Consider the following 20,367-nt stretch of genomic DNA (forward strand, 5'->3'; position numbering starts at 1 on the left):
CACTCAACACTCTCAGAACTGTGTTGTCCCTCTGGCGTGTGGTGCCCTGTGTCTACGCTGCACCCCACCATGGCCGTGACCGCCTGCCAGGGCTTGGGGTTTGTGGTTTCACTGATTGGGGTTGGGGGCATCATTGCTGCCACCTGCATGGACCAGTGGAGCACCCAGGATTTGTACAACAACCCGGTGACAGCTGTATTCAACTACCAAGGGCTGTGGCGATCCTGTGTCCGAGAGAGCTCTGGCTTCACTGAGTGCCGGGCCTACTTCACCATGCTGGGGCTGCCAGGTAAGGGCTGGTGGCTGGGAGGCTGGGAGGGGCTGCTGGGCCTCTGCCTGAGGGACCATGGAGGGACTGCTGGGGAGGGAGGAGCAACAGCCCCCACCACCAGGGTAAGAACAGGACCGCAGACACCTTAGGGAGGGGAGCTTTCTGGAGCTGTCAGGGCTCCTGTTCCCCTCACTGGATGATGCCCAATCCTCCCCAAGGGGCACATTTTAAAAATAACTTCTATGTGAGCAATGGCACTGGGTCTCAATCACCCACAGTAACAGGACTCAGGAGGCCCAGACTTCAGCCCCAAGATTCTCCTTCCTAAATTGGGGGCTGTGAATCTCTCTCCAGGCCCCCTTGTGCCTGGTCCCAGCTTCTAGGGAGATCACTTCATAAGTTACGTAAATGTCTAACCACTATGCTGTATTCCTGGAACTAATATAATATTGAAGGTTGACTATAATTGAAAAAAAAAATTTAAAACAAAATAAATTTTAAAAGGAATAGACGATGTTTAGATAAATAATAGCACTTCTGTGTCATGGAATACTAATAGGCTCCTTTTAAAATACTATTTTACTCATGTCAAACTAAACATTTTATATTAAATATATTAAATGGTGTTTATAAAGCTTTGATTGTACATATATGCAATTAAGTGAAAAGAGAAAAACATCAAATGGTATAATTTTTTAATCCGGTAAAAAATTATATACAGAGAATGGATAAAAAGGAAGTATTACAAATTTTGTCTAGGATTTAAAATTATGAGTGATTTGTTAAAATTATCACTACTTACACATTTTCTATTATGAGCACCAAAAGGTGGAATCAGAAATTAGAGATATTCAGGGTGCTACAAAAGTAGGTATACAGTTGTGAGTTTGTGCAACACAGAGTTTATACTAATAGTATTATTATGTGTTAACTAATTATTGCATTATTTAATGAAGAACTATAAGTCTAACTTTGCCCCACCCTGTACAATGTGATAATATATTTTTAAATTAATAGATGTATCAATTATTTTTATTAGTAGCTTACTAATTTTACTCCTCCCATATTTTATTTTATATTGCCATTAGACCACCATTTTTGCTTAACTACCACGCATAATTTATATTTATATTCCTAAAAAATGGTAAAGCAAAGGTGAGGGAAGTTTATTCTCCATTATCAGTAAAATAATATAAGCTCCTGGAAATTTATAACTTGAAATGGCACTGCCAGAACCATATTTAACCCTGAATATAGGGATGGTGTTATCCTAAGACGTCAGCAAAACATTTGCTCCATTTTAAAAATGATTAAACAAAGTAGTACCAACATTATTACATTATTGTTAGACAGAATCAGAACATGAATTATCATTATTATTACATATTATTATAATCAAGCCATGAATTATCAGTATGGTTAGGTCTACATTTAATTAAAAACACACACACACACACACACACACACAAAAGAACACCTATTGCCATGAATGGGGAAGCCAGCTTTTCCCCTGCGGACCTTATTCACTCTTTGGAAATGGCAGCTCAGACAGTGGTCATCTCACTTCAAAACACAGAAACTCCAGGAAATGGAAAATCCCATCTTCCAGATGTTTTAAAACATAGTCAATGTTTATTTCACATAAAAAAGCATGTAGACTTACAATTTTTCTCTACTCATTCAGTATTCTGCCTAGGTAGGGGTGGCTTTAGTTTATTCTTTAAAATTAACCTTTCCTTTGTCCAAAAAATAAAGTTACTGTCACCATCTCAAACAAGAAAGAAAGCTTGATTCATTATACCTGCATAATATTTCCCTGTCTTGAAATTTTGCATAAAAACATTTGCATAGGGAAATGGGAGTGAGAATAGATAACTTATAATAACCTATTTTTTAATTTTTCCATTATCAGGTTATTATCCTAGTGATATTATAGTCAGTGTGTTGGGGGTTGTTTGACAAAAGTCATAAAATGGACAACTTAAAACCAAACTCTTATAGTTCTCTTTAGGAATAAAACCCTGTGTCTTGGTTGAAATAAGTAAAATGAACTTTGCCCACAGAAACAATGACAGAATCATTCCTGAATTACTCCAACATTTTCCAAAATAATTGGTCAATCCCTGCCCACCAGCAGAGACCATAGTCACTTTTGCTAGTTGTCCCCTCCCTACCTTTTAGACTTGGCCTTGTAGCTCAATTCAGGGGGTACAGAGACAACAACACTATTTATCACCTTAAGTCATATATGACTCTTGCTTACTCTCTTTTGGGGGGATTTCTGGCTCATACATCATTCTCTACTAAGCCTGATCACAGAACCTAAAAGCAAGGTGTGTGGTTGAGGGAAGTGTTGCCTCCATTGAAATTAGGAAGGAGACTTTCATATTTGCTTTCTGTGTTTGCTGGGAATAAAGTCCTGAGAGTGGTGGTTGGGTGCACCCAAGATAACATTGAAATGTCCAGTTGCTCAGGCTTATTTCCTGGAGAGCCTGTCCAGGTTAGAGATGTGTGTGTGTGTGTGTGTGTGTGTGTGTGTGTGTGTGTGTGTGTGTTTCAGGACCTTGAAATATAGATTTAGAGAAATTCTAATTAAAATGTGTCTAAATTCAGAGGCAAAATGCACAGCTCAATTAATTCTAAAAAAATGGGTAGACAAAATGCAATGGCTGATCTCAATGCCAAGTCTCTCTTTTGCATGATTATACTGTACTAGAGGCCTGGTGCTCAAAATTCATGCATGGGGTGTTGTCCCTCAGCCCAGCCTGCACCCTCTCCAATCTGGGACCCCACGAGGGATGCCCGACTGCCCATTTAGGTCCGATCCTACCAGGACATCCCTCTCACAATCCAGGACTGCTGGCTCCCAACTGCTCGCCTGCCTGCCTTCCTGATTGCGCCTAACCACTTCTGCCTGCCAGCCTGATCACCCCCTCCCTGCCAGCCTGATGGATGCCTAACTGCTCCCTGCCAGCCTGATTGGCCCTAACTGCCCTCCCCTGCAGGCCTGGTCACCCCCAACTTCCCTCCTCTGCATGCCTGGTCACCCCTATCTGCCCTCCCCTGCTGGCCTGATTGCCCACAACTGCCCTCCCTTGCAGACCTGGTCCCTCCCAACTACCCTCCCCTGCTGGCCATCTTGTGGCAGCCATCTTGTGTCCACATGGGGCAGCCATCTTGTGTATTGGAGTGACGGTCAATTTGCATATTACTCTTTTATTAGCTAAGATAGAGGCCTGGTGCACAGGTGGGAGCCGGCTGGTTTGCCCTGAAGGGTGTCCCGGATCAGGGTGGGGGTTCCCTTGGGGCATGGGGTGGCCTGGGCGAGGGGCCTGTGGTGGTTTGCAGGCCAGCCATGCCCCCCGGCAACCCAAGCGAAGGCCCTGGTATCTGGGATTTATTTATCTTCTATAATTGAAACTTTGTAGCCTTGAACGGAGGCCAGGGCAGGCCAGGGCGGGCAGAAAGCTTGGCTTCCTCCATTGCCGGGGAAACCCAAGCCTCCTGCTCTCTCCAGCTCCATGGCTCCCGCCATTTTTGTTGGGATTTATTTATCTTCTATAATTGAAACTTTGTAGCCTTGAGTGGAGTCCAGGGCTGGCCAAGGTGTGCGGGAAGCTTGGCTTCCTCCATTGCCGGGGAAACCCAATCCTCCTGCTCGCTCCATGGCCGGAACCATCTTGGTTGGTTTAATTTGCATACTCGCTCCTGATTGGCTTGTGGGTGTGGCTTGTGGGTGTAGCAGAGGTATGGTCCATTTGCATGTTACTCTTTTATTAGATAGGCTAATTCCTGATACTTTTATCAATTGCAGTGAAAATTTTTCAGCAAAATGTAGAAGACTGTATGTAAAATGTGAAAGGGCTTTGGAGTGTCCTAGTTTAGTTCCCATGTTACAAATGAAGACACTGTGACTTGCAGAAGCTCGGCAGTTTGCCCCAAATCACCCAGCACAGCATGTGTTAGTGATAGTGTCAGAAGCAGATCCTCAGCCTCTCAGTAACCCATCAGGGTCCAGCCAGCCAGAGTCCCTCCTCTGGCCTTTGTGGAACCTTCTGTGACTGCCACGTGGTCTTCATGTGCTTCTTGTGGCATGAGTGAAAGGGTGAGGTGGAGGTCAATAGGATTCTCATGTCTTTTCATCCCAATTCCAATACCTCTAGGATTCGGCTTCCTGTTCTCAAAAGTGGGGACAACTTAGTCTGACCCTCGCTCTCTATATGGAAATAGAGAGAGCACCAGAGAGGAAGTTGAGCAGGGCGCTCCACCTTTGCAGACTTAAAGCATCTGTGGTTCACTAGGACAAGAACTTGACTCACCCCTCCAAAAATATGTGGGGGGAATAGTAACACTGCCCTGCCCATTTCTGTAAGATTAAAATGAAAAGCTATAAAGGAAAAGTGGCTTATGAGTTGTGAGGAGAAAATATGAAAGTCTGGTTTAAGATGGAGATTCCTGGGCCATTTTTCAAAAGTGAGGTCAGCCAGGTGGTTTCCTGAGATGAGCAGAGCCTAAAGGAAGGGCTTGTGGGGGTTCCCAGCGGTGGACATATCAGCTTTTCTCCCAGAGGGTGGCGTGCTGGGGGCAGAGCCAGAATCAGGAATGGGGCACGGCCTTGGGGGAGGGTGTCCACTCAGCCCGCCCTGCTCTCAAACCAGCTGGGCCTGCGCAGATCGGCAGGACAAGTGCCTCTTGGGGCTGCTTCCCTAACAAATGAGAAAATAATGCCCTTGAACCAAGAGTGAAACTGAACTATCTAAGGAAAACACTGTGAGCAAACACCAAGAGCTGAGGGAAACCATCTGATTAGAGCGGCTCCCCTCCGGAGCACGGTAGGCCCACACCTTCCACCGGAGGAAGGTGGCAGCTGGTCCTAAGGCGAAGGCCAGAGTGCCAGAGGCCCAAAGCCATGTCCACCACCACATGCCAAGTGGTGGGCTTCCTCCTGTCCATCCTGGGCCTGGCGGGCTGCATCACCGCCACGGGGATGGACATGTGGAGCACCCAGGACCTGTACGACAACCCGGTCACATCCGTGTTCCAGTACGAAGGGCTCTGGCGGAGCTGTGTGAGGCAGAGCTCAGGGTTCACCGAATGCCGGCCCTTCTTCACCATCTTGGGCCTTCCAGGTAGGCACTGGGCAGGACCCGGGGGGCCCCACCAGGTGAGGGCAGGAAGGGGCTGTGAGCTTCCACTGCGGCCGGGAGAAATCTTGGAACAGGTTTGGCTAAGAATAGAATGTGTGATTAGGAGGCATTGGCTCCAAGTCAAAGAGGGCAATAGCATAGGGGAGAAAATCAGAGAATTCACACTCGTCAAAGGAACTGGTAATGAGGAAGCAGGTCATGAAAAGGATGGGTCTGATGTAAGGGCATGCTCATGATACCAGAACAGACTAGAGTTCCTCAAGGTGGAAATTAACTGTGTGCATGTATGTGCGTGTGACTTGCTCCTGCCTGTACATACATAGGAATAAGGAAGTAGGATGGTGACTATTTTCTTACAGCCAAAAAGTTGAGTTTACTTTCTTTCATTTTTGATTCAATTAAATTTTTCTTTGAAAAGTTGGGTCTCTGTAGGTGCTAAATATATATATATATATATATTGCCATTAAATTATAGTCTTTTTCTGCATTTATGGTGAGAAGTTCTAGTATGCACTCCTAAAAAACAATGTCTGTCAGAATATAACTATATAACTGTGTACTATAGCTTTGCCAAGTTGACACATTAAAAATAACTATCACAGGCATCAGGCATGCATATGTGTTAGGACAGTGAACAATGGATGGACGCATACCTCACTGAATGAAACCCAGAAGGGCTCAATGTCCTGAGTTTCCCTCCTAACCCCATTCTGATCTCAACTCTCCTTCTGTTTTGATGGCCTGGCCCACTTAGTTTGGTTCTTATTTGTTCTACCTTCTCCTTATCCTTCTGGATCAGGAGTAAGTGACAAGTATGTTGAACTGGAGGACAGACTTCACCATTCCTTGAATGCCTGCAGCATTCAAAGTCTATGTCCCGTAATTTTTCACTTGATTCTCATTTTTATGGCTTGGTTTCTATGGTTTAACTTGCCTCCCCATTTGGAGTATAGATTTCTTGTAAGGTAGATAATATTTCAAATTTTCTCAGTCAGGGTTCAGGTTTAAATTCAGAAAATACATTCAGAACTTTAGAGATATACAGGATGAAGAAACTGGCAAAAATTATTCACTCATTCTTCAATGATTTGAAATTAATCAGTTATTCTAAATGATTAACTCATTCATTCATCTATTTTAGTCCACCCATCCATCCATCCATAAAAAATATATAATTATAGAACTATAATTATATTATAATAATGTCAGAATTTAAATATAATTATAAAAGTGACATTCTTTCACCCCTGAAGATGAACTAAATACACATCACAGGGTATTATGGGAGCTCTACTTGTGTTAAAAAAAAAAAAGAAAGAAAGAAAAAGAAGAAGAAGAAAGAAAGAAGAGAGAAAATAAAAGGTCAGGCTAAACAGTGGCTCTGAGGAGTGTCCAGGATATGAGTTTGGTGAGGAAAGGAAAATGATATTGGGTTCTGCCTCTCTGAAACAAACTTTGTGAATAGAGAGATGGAAATCAATGTGCCTGAAACTGTTAAATACCTGTGAAGCCCTTGAAACTGAATTGAGAAAAGCAATTTAACTAATTTGTCTTTATTTTTGGAAAGAAATAGAAGATGTGTGGCAGAGTAGAAGAATTGGGTTATTTATTCCATTTTTGGAAGCTATGTGTATTGCAGGATCAACAGGACCACATAGTACATGGAAGACCTGCTTAGGGAGCAGGGGAGGTCGAACCTGGCCAGAGGGAAGAAAGGAACCCTATGAAGGAGGGATATGCTGTAGTGTGAGGAGAGAGGTCAGAAGGGACTTGCAAGGCCATGGATTGTTGAACTGTTAAATGAAGAAAAATGACTGACCTCATATTCAAAACTAAGGCATGACATCCCATGACTTTATACTCCATAACCTCTTCACAGAAACTCATCACATGTTATCCACCTTTTGCTCTTTCTTTATCTTTCCATGTGTGGAAATCCCAAATATTTCCACTCTTCTAATTGGCCAAACCCATTTGTCTTTCCGGTTTTACTGAGAGAAACTCTCCCTCTTGGCATTTCTACCTTCTGTGAAACAAGATCCCCTCTCTCTCCTGTGCAAGGCCGGCCTCTCCACCAAAGCTCTGTAGGCCCCACACCATCCTGACTGGTCATCCAGCTGATCAGTCCCTCTTCTTCTTGCCTCTTTCATCTCTCCTCCTGACTTATGCTTATATCCTCCTTCCCTGGAAATCTTCTCTTAATTCTGGTCATTGTCAAGTTCTGTCTCTCCCTGTCCATTAATGATGCTTTGGGCTTGGTCCTGGATACCCATTGTTCCCACCACCACCACCACCTCAAATGCCATCTCCACAAATCTTCCCATATGCAACGTCCAGCTCAAATACCACCTCTGCCCTGAAGCCTCTTCACATCCTCATATTGACTAGGATCCCACAAACCTTTGTACCTAACCCAGAGCACTCTGATACCAATGAGCATATTCCCGCCCCGCACCCCGCCCCATGACTCTGCTCACAAATCTGAAAGCTGAGAAACCCAGGCAGCCATCAAAAAGGTGTACCACAACCCTGCCCATCTGGGTCAGGGGAACAGGATTCCACCAAAAGCCAGGAAAGACATTTCGTGGGATTGAATTGGCAGAAAAGGAGATGGTTTAAATCTTTGATAAAATCTAAAGCAAAAATCCTTAAGGTGAAAAACTATGAAACTGCTCGTAGTATCCTTTCTAAAGGAGCTGCCTTGTTTGCCTCTTCTTACAATTGGCTGTTTCACATAAAGTCTAATGCTCATCATCACGTAAAACCAGCTTGTCTTTCCCCAATGTATGGTAGAAGAAACTGGCCCTAGGAGGTGAACTGATTATAAGTTAGTTATAAAGTTGAAATGAGATTAGTAGGAGCCTCCTAGGTTTTGGTCAAGCTGCATTTCCTTTCTTAAAGAAAAAGAGATGTTTTAGCCTTTTTAAATATGTGGGCAAACATCTAAATGTGTACACACTATTGTACATGGAAGGAAATCCCACAGAGAACTGGGAACACATCTACAAAGTCCAAGAGAACCTGTATTTTGGGTATAAAAATGAGGCTGCTTGCCCTGATTTCTCATAATCAAAGTTATATAAGAATCTGAATGCCTCCTCAGCTTGTGGTTGTGGAAGTAGCTGCTTGTTGATAGTAGGGCAGTCGCCCACAAAGCTTCAAGCCCTAGCATGGGCTAGTCACTGGAGGGGCATCATTTTGTGGTGGGGCCACCCATTGTGAGAGTTATATAGTTGGACCCCATCTTAGAGGTAAAAAGAAAGGTCAGGGAGGATATTAGCCACTTACACTGACTCATCCATCACCCACCTCCCCTGTTCATTGCCAGCTGATCCTGAGCCCATTTTCCCTGATCTTCCCTCATTCCTTGGTCCAGACCTTTCTCTTCCTTTTTTTTTTTTCCCTCAAATCTTCTTCCCCTATTGCCCTTTATACTCCCTCACCCATGGCTTTTTCAAATCCTCAACCATATTTTGTCACCAGGAGAGAGGATTCAGGTTTGTACATAGTTAGTACAAGCCAAAGCCATGAGGAGTTGGAGAGAGGTAACTTCTTTTTAAAGAAGGGAAGGGAACTGATATTCACTGAGCCTGGCTTAGTTCTATGCTGGTGCCAAGTAGCATCTGATCCTCACAATATCTCCGTGCAGAAGACATTTCTATCCCACTCCAAGTTGAGGAAATTAGGTTTCAGTGAGGTTAAATTACTTGCCTAACAACAACTTACCTGGCATCACACATTCTGTAGTATTTCTCAAGATACAAAAAAACCTCCCTATTGATCCCCTGGGATCTATGGAAAATCTAGGCCTTTCACCTTGTTCTGAAGGGCCTTGCCTCTGAGGTCTGACCTCAGACTTCCCTCCTCCAGGCTCCCCTCCTCCACCAGCCCTATCAAGGGCCCCAGGCCCAGGCCTTTGGATCCTGGTGACTTGCTGTGTCATCAGCCCCACCCTCACCCCTAGCCAGCTCAGTGATGTCAGCCACTCAGTTCCTCTCAACTCCCCACTCTGAGCACCTCCTCCTGAGCTCTCTTGAGATCAGTTTTCCCAAGTTAAACAATTGAAATTTTGTTAATAAACAACTAAATGAAAATCTCTAGGGGTAGGGCAAAAACATTAATATTTCTTTAAAAGTTTCCCCAGAAGATGTTAAGGTGCAGCCCAGGTTGGGAACCACACTTGAAGGCACCTGGCCTATCAGTTCATTTTAGGGGAATAAGAAATTTTGCCACAGGGAGATAGCACTGAGTTTCCATTTTTCTGTTTGCTTCTATCAGCCCTGAATTCTGCCCACCCTTCATGTTTGATAATGCCTCATTGTTCATTGGAAAGAATTCTATAATCACACCTTTGGTGCAGGGAATCAATCTATAGAAGCCGTTGACTCACCTGTTATCAGCTGATAAGCCTATGCCTCTTGCTCAGAATATCAAATAAGAGGCAGAGTGGCTAAAAGAGAAACCTACCTCCTTCAAGAGCAGTTCCTCTTATCTGTCTGTGGAAAAGGGTTAGAATCCCAGTTGGTAGAATCTTCAAGTTTGGGTCACAACTATGTATCACCATGGTCATTACTAGACATAGGGGGATTCTAGCAGAGAGTGATGGAGAACATTTCCTCCTACTTCCTGGCATCTGCCTCCATCACTCTCAGAAGGACCGCCCAAGGGGTCTCCAAAGCATGGAAGACTTTGGTCCATCCATCCAGGCTGAATTCTGGTTCTGACAAGATATAAAACAAAGTTGTGTCTTTTCCAACTGCAGGCCAAAAGAAAGGGGTAGGAGTAAGCTAGAAGGAGATTCCAGATATGAAAAGGAGCTCATGGTCTGGATGGACCCCTGGTTCAAAGCAGGTTCCCGTGTTCATCAGAAATCCAAAGGTCAAGAAAGAGCAGGAAAGAAATGAGAACTTGTCATGCAAACTGACCCCAGTAGAGGCAAGAGGGCATCTGAAAGCCTAAGGCAAAGGTTGACTGGGACAAGCTGGCCAGGGCTCCAGTACCTAGGGACTCCTATGGCACACCAGCAGCAACTCTTCACATCACCCAAGCCCTCAGTGCTTCCACCTCCCACCTGCCAGCATTGCCCTCCCTTCTCATCCAACAGTGTCAGGGAAGGTCACATACCTCAGCCATAACCACAGCACGCACACTATATGTTTTCAGGAACAAATATTAGAATCACTCAATCAAAAGAGATTTGATGACCCTATCCTTGCCAACATTCTATGTGTAAGTTTTCATAGAATGAGAAAAAGACATCCTTTATCCTACTTAGTTAATTATTTTTTGGTGGGTTAGCTAGTTGGATGGTTGATTGGTTGAGCATATGAATGTGTTGTTTCACTATGGGAGTACACCAACATGTGCTGGAAATATGTAAATGAATATACTAATAGGTGACACATGCTTGCATTTGCCAATGAGGAGATGAACAGGATGTTTGTTACCACAATCCTTTGGGGCCAGCAAAGCATCAGGCAAGGCTTGGGAGGTCACAGGTGACACCCTAGAGCCCTCCTGTTTTAGGAATGGATTCAAGGGCCACTCTCATGAGTTCTCTTTGCCTCAGTGGTGTTACCATGGCTCTAGCATCAGAATTCAGCTGCAAGTCCAAGATGACACTGTGATCAATTCTCCCAGGAATGAATGGTCAGATCACAGAGGATTGATCCACACCATAAACCAACACATCTACTTTGAAACTATAGTTGCTAATAGGACCAAGACTGATAATGGCTGCTTGTAGAATCCTCTTCCCAGGAGAGAAGCAAAGTTAAAATCAGAAGTTTCTTTATAGAGAAGAGAGTCAGAACCTAATAAATGGAGGTCAGCCCAGCCTGGTGTGGTTCAAGGTTGAGCATCCACCCAGGAACCAAGAGATCACCAGGTCCATTCCCAGTCAGGTCATATGCCCAGGTTGCGGGTGCGATCCCCAGTAGGGGGCATGCAGGAGGCAGCAGATCGATGATTCTCTCTCATCATTGATGTTTCTATCTCTCCATCTCCCTTCCTCTCTGAAATAAATAAAAATATATTTTAAAACATAATAATAATAATAATAAACAGAGGTCAGTGGCACAGAACTAGAGTAGCTGGATACCATTGTTTCTACACATGGAGTTAACTGATGAAAAAGGGCCTCCATTCCTCTGACACTGCGGAAGGCTCTTTAATGAATTCCACATGATCTACCTGTCCTTTTTCATTATATTTCATTGATTGCTATAACAGCTAGAATAGGATGGAGCTTTCTGCTTTGCTCCACACAGTTCTCCAGTCCTGTTCTAAGAACTCTCCAAGCTAGGGGCCTTTCCCTCTGGAAGACATCAAGCCTTCCTTTTGTAAGATTCATTATGCTTGCAGTGGACATGTTTACTGACTGTCTTTCCCCCCTTTGGTAGAACCTCCATGAACTAACATGGTCTGCCCCGTTAATTGCTGCCATCTTGTGCCTACTCATGGGGCTCAGTAGAAAACTGTTGAGATTAATCACTGCACTTTAAGGACACCCTAGAAATTATTGAAGGTTTCTAGGGTGTCCTTAAAGTGGAGGTCACTGCAGGAGAGTCCCTGCAGGACTTACAGCTTCCACTCATCCTGAAAAGGAAGCTGCTGGTAAAGTGTGGTCATGTTGAAAGGCCTGAGATTGAAATAGTATCTTTTTAGAAGTACCCAAAACTTACAGTTCACCATGACCTTAGTTGCCCCCTTGGAAGGAGGCAAAAAATACAGTGCCCTTGTTATATCACTTAGTGACCTTACTTCATTATATACTACAAATTAATACTGGGTTTTGCTAAAGTGGACACAACTATATGAAACATTGAGCCCACATGGAAAGACTAGAGAAGACAGATGTTTGGGTTAGAAGTCAAAGCAACCCAGTTTTACTTTAAGCTCTATCAATAATTTTTAATGCCACCTTAGTCACACCACTTCACTTTCCTGGTCCCCAGAATATCAAGCTTTAAAATAAGGACATGAAATAGATAAATTCCATGGGCCCTCCCAGCTCCAACTGTCCATAATTTTCTCATTCTACAGGTATTTGCATGCATGTCCTTCATCAATCAGAGGATTGTAAGTGATGGTTTTGCATTTCCCACACTTCCACATCCCTTGACAATAACAAGGTTCACATCATGGTTTATGGACTTGCTGTTCCCCAGAAACTCAGTGCTGGTTGGTTGTGGTTGCTGGGTTTTATTCAACCAGAGCCTGATCAATCATGTTGCGATGATCTTGTCTGTCTGCTTGTGTCTTGCCCCTTGACCCACAGCCATGCTGCAGGCAGTGCGAGCCCTGATGATTGTGGGCATCGTCCTGGGTGCCATCGGCCTCCTGGTGTCCATCTTTGCCCTGAAGTGCATCCGCATTGGCAGCATGGAGGACTCTGCCAAAGCCAACATGACACTGACCTCTGGAATCATGTTCATTATCTCAGGTGAACTAGGAGCCTGGGGTTCCTGCTGTCAGACATGCTTCTGGGAATGTTAAAATCATTCTGGCAGAGGAAACTCTGCTTCTTCCTGTTGAGCAGAGCTTGAGCACAATTCAGAGCTTTGCACACTAGGATTACAGCAAGGGTGAGGAACCTTTTTTCTGCCAAGGGCCATTTGGATGTTTATAATGTCATTCATGGGCCATACAAAATTATCAACTTAAAAATTGTTATTATGAATAAAGCTCCTAGATTTATTGAATTTCGAGTCCTGTCTGCTGTTGTCTTGGCAGGGCCAGACCAAATTATATAGCCCTTGGGCCGAAAGTTCCCCACCTCTGTTCTGCAAAATTATCATGAGTGCTAATGTCCCTCTTAGCTGCCACCCCAGTCCCATTGTAAGAGACTAGAGGCCTAATGCACGAAAATCATGCACTGTGGCGGGCGGGGCGGGGGGGGGGGAGGTCCCTCATCCCGGCCTATGCCCTCTTGCAGTCCGGGAGCCCTTGGGGGATGTCCAACTGAAGGCTTAGGCATGCTCCCCATAGGAAGCGGGCCTAAGCCCTCAGTTAGACATCCTTGTCGCTGCCATGGAGGCGGGAGAGGTTCCCACCATCCCTGCTGCACTCGCCAGCCATGAGCCCGGCTTCTGGCTGAGCAGCGCTCCCCTGTGGGAGTGCACTGACCACCAGGGAGAAGCTCCTGCATTGAGCATCTGCCCCTGGTGGTCAGTACCATTATAGCAACCGGTCATTCTGCCATTCAGTCAATTTGCATATTAGCCTTTTATTATATAGGATTCCCAACCCTAAGGTAGTCATGTGACTCAACCCCTAAAGGCATTATTTTGATAAGATTCTAGAAAATGATTTTAAGAGAAGAGTTCTTGACATTGTCAAAGAACCAGGCCCCAAATGTTTGTACTATTAACCATTGGTTCTAAAATGCATGCAAAATCTCTTTCTGCACATATTCAAATCCTTCCATAATTAGAGAGATAAGAGAGTCCAAGCACCTAGCACAATGTCTAGGACATAGTGAGAATTCAATAATCAATGCTTGGATTAACTGTCTGTTATAAGAATGGAATGTTCTGAAGCCTATTCCTCTACACTCATTTAAGTATACATTGCCTCAGAAACATTGTGATCACTTTAAAGCTAACTCCAGAGCTTTCTTGTTCTTTATCTACAGGTCTTTGTGCAATCGCTGGAGTGTCCGTGTTTGCCAACATGCTGGTTACCAACTTCTGGATGTCTACAGCTAACATGTACTCTGGCATGGGTGGGATGGTGCAGACTGTTCAAACCAGGTAACCTCCTAATCTAGGTCTCAGGATTCCATGGTGAATATTGTTGTAGAAATCCAATTAAACACATACCTAATGTGACTGTCAGTGCCTGAAATAGCAAAAATTTATCAGAGGGAACCAAGCAATATTGTAAATCAACAATGATCTGTAAATTCATAACCTTCATTTCAGTGAAATATCCTTGGTGATATGACTTGAGGCTGATATGACATTTGCATTGAAATAGTGACAGTTCACGATATTTATCTAACACTCTTACACAGACCCCATTGTGGTGGCCATGAAAGTGGCACCATTAACCAAGGCATGTAAATGAGCATCAACCCATATCTCTAGTCCATGATGGGAACCCGGCTAGGGACAGGCAAAAGATTGAATAGAACTGAGCAAGATTAGGTGAGAAAAGTAATGTTTCATCCTCTTTCAGCTTGACTCTTTCTCTTGTTCGTGAATTCATTCATTTTACAAATGCATTGAGCACCTACTGTGGGCCAGCCACTGTTCTGAGTGCTGGGGCAAAGACAAGTTCACAATTCTCATGGAGGTTATGGTGTAGCAAAAGGACGTGAAACCCCACTGTATGTTGGTATCTGAAGAAGGGCAGAACTTTTAAAAGATGAAAAAGCAATTCTAACATGTGTATTCATTTAGCAACTTCAAAGGGCCATTTCTCACAGTAAGAAGCAGCAGCAAATCCCTGAAGGAGAAAGGCCTTGTTCTGAGAGAGCAATGCAAATATTATAGCTAAGTGACCGGTCATCTCTGGAGTAAATACACTTGGTATTTCTTCAGCCACACCATTATGGGATACAGACAGGGTGTAAGGACATGATAAAACCATTTACTCTCTGGCTTCCCTGGAACTCCTATCCCCATCCATGTCCCTGCTTTGCTTCAAGAATGGGAAGGAAGTGTAGCTGCTCTTATCTGCCTCCATGGTCCCCCAGGTTCTCTTGGTTACAAAGCAACTCAGAAGTAAGGTTTGCCTGGGACTTTCCCCGTTTTAGCATAGAAAGTCCCGTGTCCTAGAAAGCTCCTCTGTCACAGGCAAATCAGAAGAGCCCACCTTGTCCACAGTTTCTATGTGCCTGTAGTCACTGTCCCTGCCCAAAGGAGCCACCTACCACCCACCTGAGCCCAGCGCTAATGTGTGCCATCAACCTCTCACACCATCTCCTGGAACCTGACAGGCAACTTCAGCCCTGAAATTGAAATCAGAGGATTCCAGATGGCCTCCTGAACTTTTTCCTCCATGGATGCGCAGCATTTTTCCTCTTTCTGTCTTTTCATCTTCTCTATACAGATAGCACAGCTGCCAAGAAAAATCTTGGTAGTCAATCGATGGGGCTTTGGTTCCTGCCCTGCCCTGCCCACCCCTCCCCCCACCCCCCTGACACTTGCAGAACCTAAACCCTGGATCAGAACTATAAACTGTCTGCCCTTGCCCTGTAGACAGCTTGCAAGGTGTTTTGTATTAGCCTAAACATCTCATTTTATAACCAACTTTTAAAAATTAGAAGTGTCTCAGGTTGGGTTGCTCAGAAACAGATCCTGAGGATCCGTGTGTGAGTGATGTATTAAGGACAGAGAGACAGATTAGGGCGTGGGGCAAGCAGAACAGGGAAGGGGTGATCTCAGGTGAAGTCTTAGACTCAGCCTGATCCTAGGGAGCTGTGGGGTCTTTCATATTTCAGCACCAGCCAGCCCCTTGTGCATGTGGGGGAAGTGACTCCAGTGGCTGAACCAAAGCCAGAACTCAAGGGAGAGCCACAGGGACCAGCAGGTTAAAGGCCAAATAACACATGAGCTGGGGAAGAGGCACAGAAATGGATAAAGGGACAAAGGGGAACTGGGCAGAGCACCATTGTGCCTGCCACACAGAGATTTTCTAATGCAAACACACTTACATCACATACACACACAGGTCTATTTTTTTCACCTTCTTTTAAAAAAACCAGAGCTGGCAGCACTGGGCCCTCCTTCTCAGATGGCAACATCTCTGCACTGAGAGGCAGCTGCCCTTTTAACTGGGGCTCACACGCTCCAGGTTGCCACAGTCCCCACTACTCTCAAATGCCCAACTCTGAAATCATTTATCATCACGTTTATGGTTTTTTCCTCCATAGTTAAGAAAGTGAAATATTTCCTTACACCTAGCCCACTTTGCTCATTTAAGTTTCTTACCTGTCCCAGATAGGTATATAACTTTGCTAACCTTGATCAAGAGTGTCGGTTTGACTCAGTGGATAGAGTGTTGCTGGCTTGATCCCCGGCCCCAGGTCAGGGAGAGTGCAGAGGCAACCAATTGATGTGTCCCTCCCACCTGGATGTTTCTCTTTCTCTGTCTTTCCCCTCCCTTCCACTCTCTCTAAAAAAAAAAAAAAATCAATGGAAAAATATCCTCAGGTGAGGATTAACAAAAAATTAATAAATAAAATGGGCAAATTTAAAAAAATAAAAGAGTGTCTAGGTTGAGGAAGGCGACCTCATTCCTCATGCACAGAGGATGGTGTAGTTTAATGATTAACAGTGAGGGCGAGGGAGGCAGAGTGACCTGCCTTTGAATCCTGGAAATGCCATGTTCTCCCTGGGTCTTTGGAAAAGTTCATTAGCCTCTCAGAGCCTCAATTTCCTCATCTATACGATGGTCACATCAATGTAGTTCTTTATGAAGACGGTACTCCTCCCCACATGGACGGTTGCCAGGGTTGCTTGAGGTAGGTGAGATGGATGCTTCCTGGACCACAGTAAGAACGCAAGGGACCGAAATTCCTTCAGAAATTGAGACTGATTCTCTTGAACTTCTCTGGTTAAACTGTCAAGCCACTCCCCTTTGGGGATGCCTCAGTGACCTAAGAGGTCCAAGAATCCTGCAGCCGTTTTGCCGGCTAGCTTAGTTCCAGTGCTCTGCTCCAGGGCACCTGTTCAGTTGGCTGTGACCCAAAGGCACATGTGTTCAGGGGCATGGGCAAGGATAGGTGTAGAATCCAAAGGGGAGACAGAGAGGACAGGCATGGCCAAACGCGGTGGGTGGAACCTGGAGAGTTGAGTCAATCACGTTCATAGCCATCATCTCCCCGCTCAGGTACACCTTTGGTTCCGCTCTGTTCGTGGGCTGGGTCGCTGGAGGCCTCACGCTGATTGGGGGAGTAATGATGTGCATCGCCTGCCGGGGCCTGGCACCCCAGGAAACCACGTGAGTTTCCCCATCCCAATGTAATCAGAGGTCTGATTGGATTCCATTTTAACATATAATTTCCAGCCAGAATGATCACTCTAGGCATATGGAATAACATTGTTGAGACTGAACCTTCTCTTTTATGGGGAATAGAAAAAAAAAAAACCCGAAAGGAATATTTCTACCTGAGCAAATTTAGGTGTGATCCTATTTGAAGGGGGAAAACCCATCCAGGGGTTCCCTCTGGCTCCAGTATTCTGTAACTCAGTGGCCTCAGCTTGGGGCAATTTTGCCCCCAGGGGATGTTTGGCAACATCTGAAGACACTTTGATTGTTACAACTTTGGTATGGGGGGATGGGTGATACTGGCATCTAGTGGGGGAAGGCCAGGGATGTTGCTAAACATCCCACAATGCACAGGCAAGCCCCACAGCAAAGAAGCATACCGTCCAAATGCCAATAGTACTGCTGTTGAGAAACCTTGCTGTAACTCCATAAATGGGCCCAGAGTTGAAGACCTGGATCACAGTCTGGTCCTGCTGTTAACTAGCCCTGCGACTGCTAGCACATCATTTGCCCTCTCTGGACCTCCGTTACCTCACCCATAAACCGAGCAGAGTAGAGGAGATGGGCTGCATGGAGGTACCTTCCAGCTCACAAATGCTATGATTCTTTGGCACCACCATGTTCCCCTGGACAGTGTTTCTGGTTCAGCTTCACTTTAATTCAGGGGTGGGAATATCCGGCCCTTGGGCTGTGTGAGGTCCACAGAATCATTGGGTCTGGCCCTGCCAAGGCATTAAGGGATGAGTTAATTATATGTTTGACCAAATATAGCAGGCTAATTTTTAAGTTGATTTTTTTGTATGGCCCTCAGATGATGTTATAAATATCCAAATGGCCCTTGGCAGAAAAAAAGGTCCCCCACCCCTGCCTGAATTGATTAACAGAGGGAACTGGTAGTCAGTAACTACCAGCTCTAATACAAAGCGAGAAATTCTGCTCCACTGCGGAGGTCGGAAAACCAGTGTCCCAAAACCTAGAGTGACCAATTCGCTCAGTCTGCCCAGGTCTACGGGTTTCCTGGGACACTGGACTTTCGCTGCTAACACTGAGACATTCCAGCGTAAACGAGGTGCTTTGTCCTCCTCCCAAATACATCTATGATCCTGGAATGTTCCTTTGTCTTTCAGTTACAAAGCTGTGTCTTATCACGCCTCGGGCCACAATGTCGCCTACAAGACCGGAGGTTTCAAGGCCAGCACTGGCTTTGAGCCCACCACCAAAAACAAGAAGATATACGATGGGGGTGCTCGCACAGAGGACGAGGTACAATCTCATCCTTCCAAGTATGACTACGTGTAGCACTCCGAGACACGCGGCATGGGCAGAAGAAAACCCCAATTAGAGCTCACCCCAAAAAAACAAGGACATTTTACCTTGATTCCTGATGGCTTTTGACTCTCTGCTGGAAGTTAGAAAAGCGGTGATTTCACCTGTGGGGAGGCCAGATGGTCTTAGCCACATGTCTCTGTCTCTAAATATTCCATCACTAAACAGCGAGTTATCAGATATGAATTAGAGCCTATAGCTCACATTTTCCAATCCTAAATTTCTTTTTTTAAATATTATCTCCCTAATCTGATTATAGAATATGGTTTGAATTCCTATCTGACACTTGAATGATTTAGACAGACTCTCCCTCCTCCTTCTAGCCAATAGCCCATTGATGATCTATTTCTCAACTCATCCCCCAGAACAATTCTGAAAGGAAAAAAAAAAAGAGATTCTGTCAAAAGACATCATTTCCTGCTAATTTCGCCTCTAATAAACACTGATTGGAGAAGAGGAGAGAGGGGAAATGTATTTGTAATGTCTTTGTAAAACTCATAATCTGAGTTTTCTTACCCTGTGATCTTAAATGGACCAAAGTGATTTCAGTTTTAGGAAAGCAACCAAGCTTTTCCACCTCTTTCAACATCTGCTCATTCCAGCAAGACTCTCCCAAGGGTTTCCGGAGCCCCCCACTGTGGGTCCCCCTCTGTCACAGGCCAGAAAGCATCCCTAAAAAAATGAGAAGAGGATTTTTTTTTTTTGCTTCTCTAAATATATTTGATATTCTACATATAGTTAGAATAAATAATGTATTAGTAAAATTATACAGTCTCTGTGAATTAGCCTCACTGCAATGCATAGATAGAAAAAAAATGAAAAACTAATTTCTTTTATGTTATCTATATTGTACTTTGTGAAAATCACACTTAAGTCCAAATTTCATAAAATGCTCACTGATCCTAATTCCCTTTGAAGTCTCCAGGACTCGGATGAAAATGATAGAATCAGTGTAACCCATGTAAAAACCAAATAATGGAACACAACAGGTCTAGGAAGTGAGTTGAACTAGTTTTGTTGTTGTTGTTGTTGTTGTTTTAAGTGATGAGCCTGAATTTAATGTTATATTTCCAAGTGCTACATGTCCACATTTGCAGGGCTACAGGCCGCTGTTGGCTGACAGTCGACTTACTTGGCACTGTGGTCAGCTTTGTTACCCGGAGAGCAGTTCCCATCACTAAATTCACCTACAGTGTTTAGACCACTGAATGTTTAAGAGCCAAAAGCTCTTTGCAGCCACACACCTTCCCTGTGTTTACATCAGAGCTGCAGAAAGCCTACATTCCTTCCAGGCCACCAAGATTCCATCCCAGCACCAGAGCCAGAATAGGCCCCTCTGGAAAACGGAGGTATGGGTAAGGGTGGAGGGGGTCTGACCATTGAGTTTTTATTTGGGGGGGAGGGGTGCGGGAAGGGGAGAAATGTCCTAACACCAATAGTGCATATAAAAGTGACCTCCGAGAAGATGGGTGAATATTCAGAGGGATCTTTAGCTGGACAGACTGTATCTGGAGAAAGACCAGATCATGGCCCATTAAACAGAAAAGAATTGTGTTCACTAACAGACCTTTCTCACTGAAATGTCAATGGTTTTAGATCAAATTAAATAGAGTACTCATGGAATTT

The 20,367-nt window shown here is 44.5% G+C and overlaps 1 protein-coding gene across 2 annotated transcripts; it reads left to right on the forward strand.

Annotated features, from left to right (window-relative positions):
- Positions 1–69: 69 nt before the first annotated feature.
- Positions 70–18,714, forward strand: CLDN18 (claudin 18; the record flags this gene model as incomplete). 2 transcript variants are annotated; one of them, XM_079794616.1, is made up of 5 exons in its annotated part: positions 70–289; positions 12,698–12,862; positions 14,054–14,171; positions 17,257–17,367; positions 18,543–18,714. In XM_079794616.1, 5 exons carry the CDS (start codon positions 70–72, stop codon positions 18,712–18,714), a joined length of 786 nt encoding a protein of 261 aa, XP_079650742.1. The 2 variants fall into 2 exon arrangements, with proteins under 2 accessions (XP_079650742.1, XP_079650741.1); XM_079794615.1 differs by lacking the exon at positions 70–289 and adding an exon at positions 5,181–5,400.
- Positions 18,715–20,367: the final 1,653 nt, after the last annotated feature.

Source organism: Cnephaeus nilssonii (assembly GCF_951640355.1).
Source record: "Cnephaeus nilssonii genome assembly, chromosome: 17".
Taxonomy (NCBI): domain Eukaryota; kingdom Metazoa; phylum Chordata; class Mammalia; order Chiroptera; family Vespertilionidae; genus Cnephaeus; species Cnephaeus nilssonii.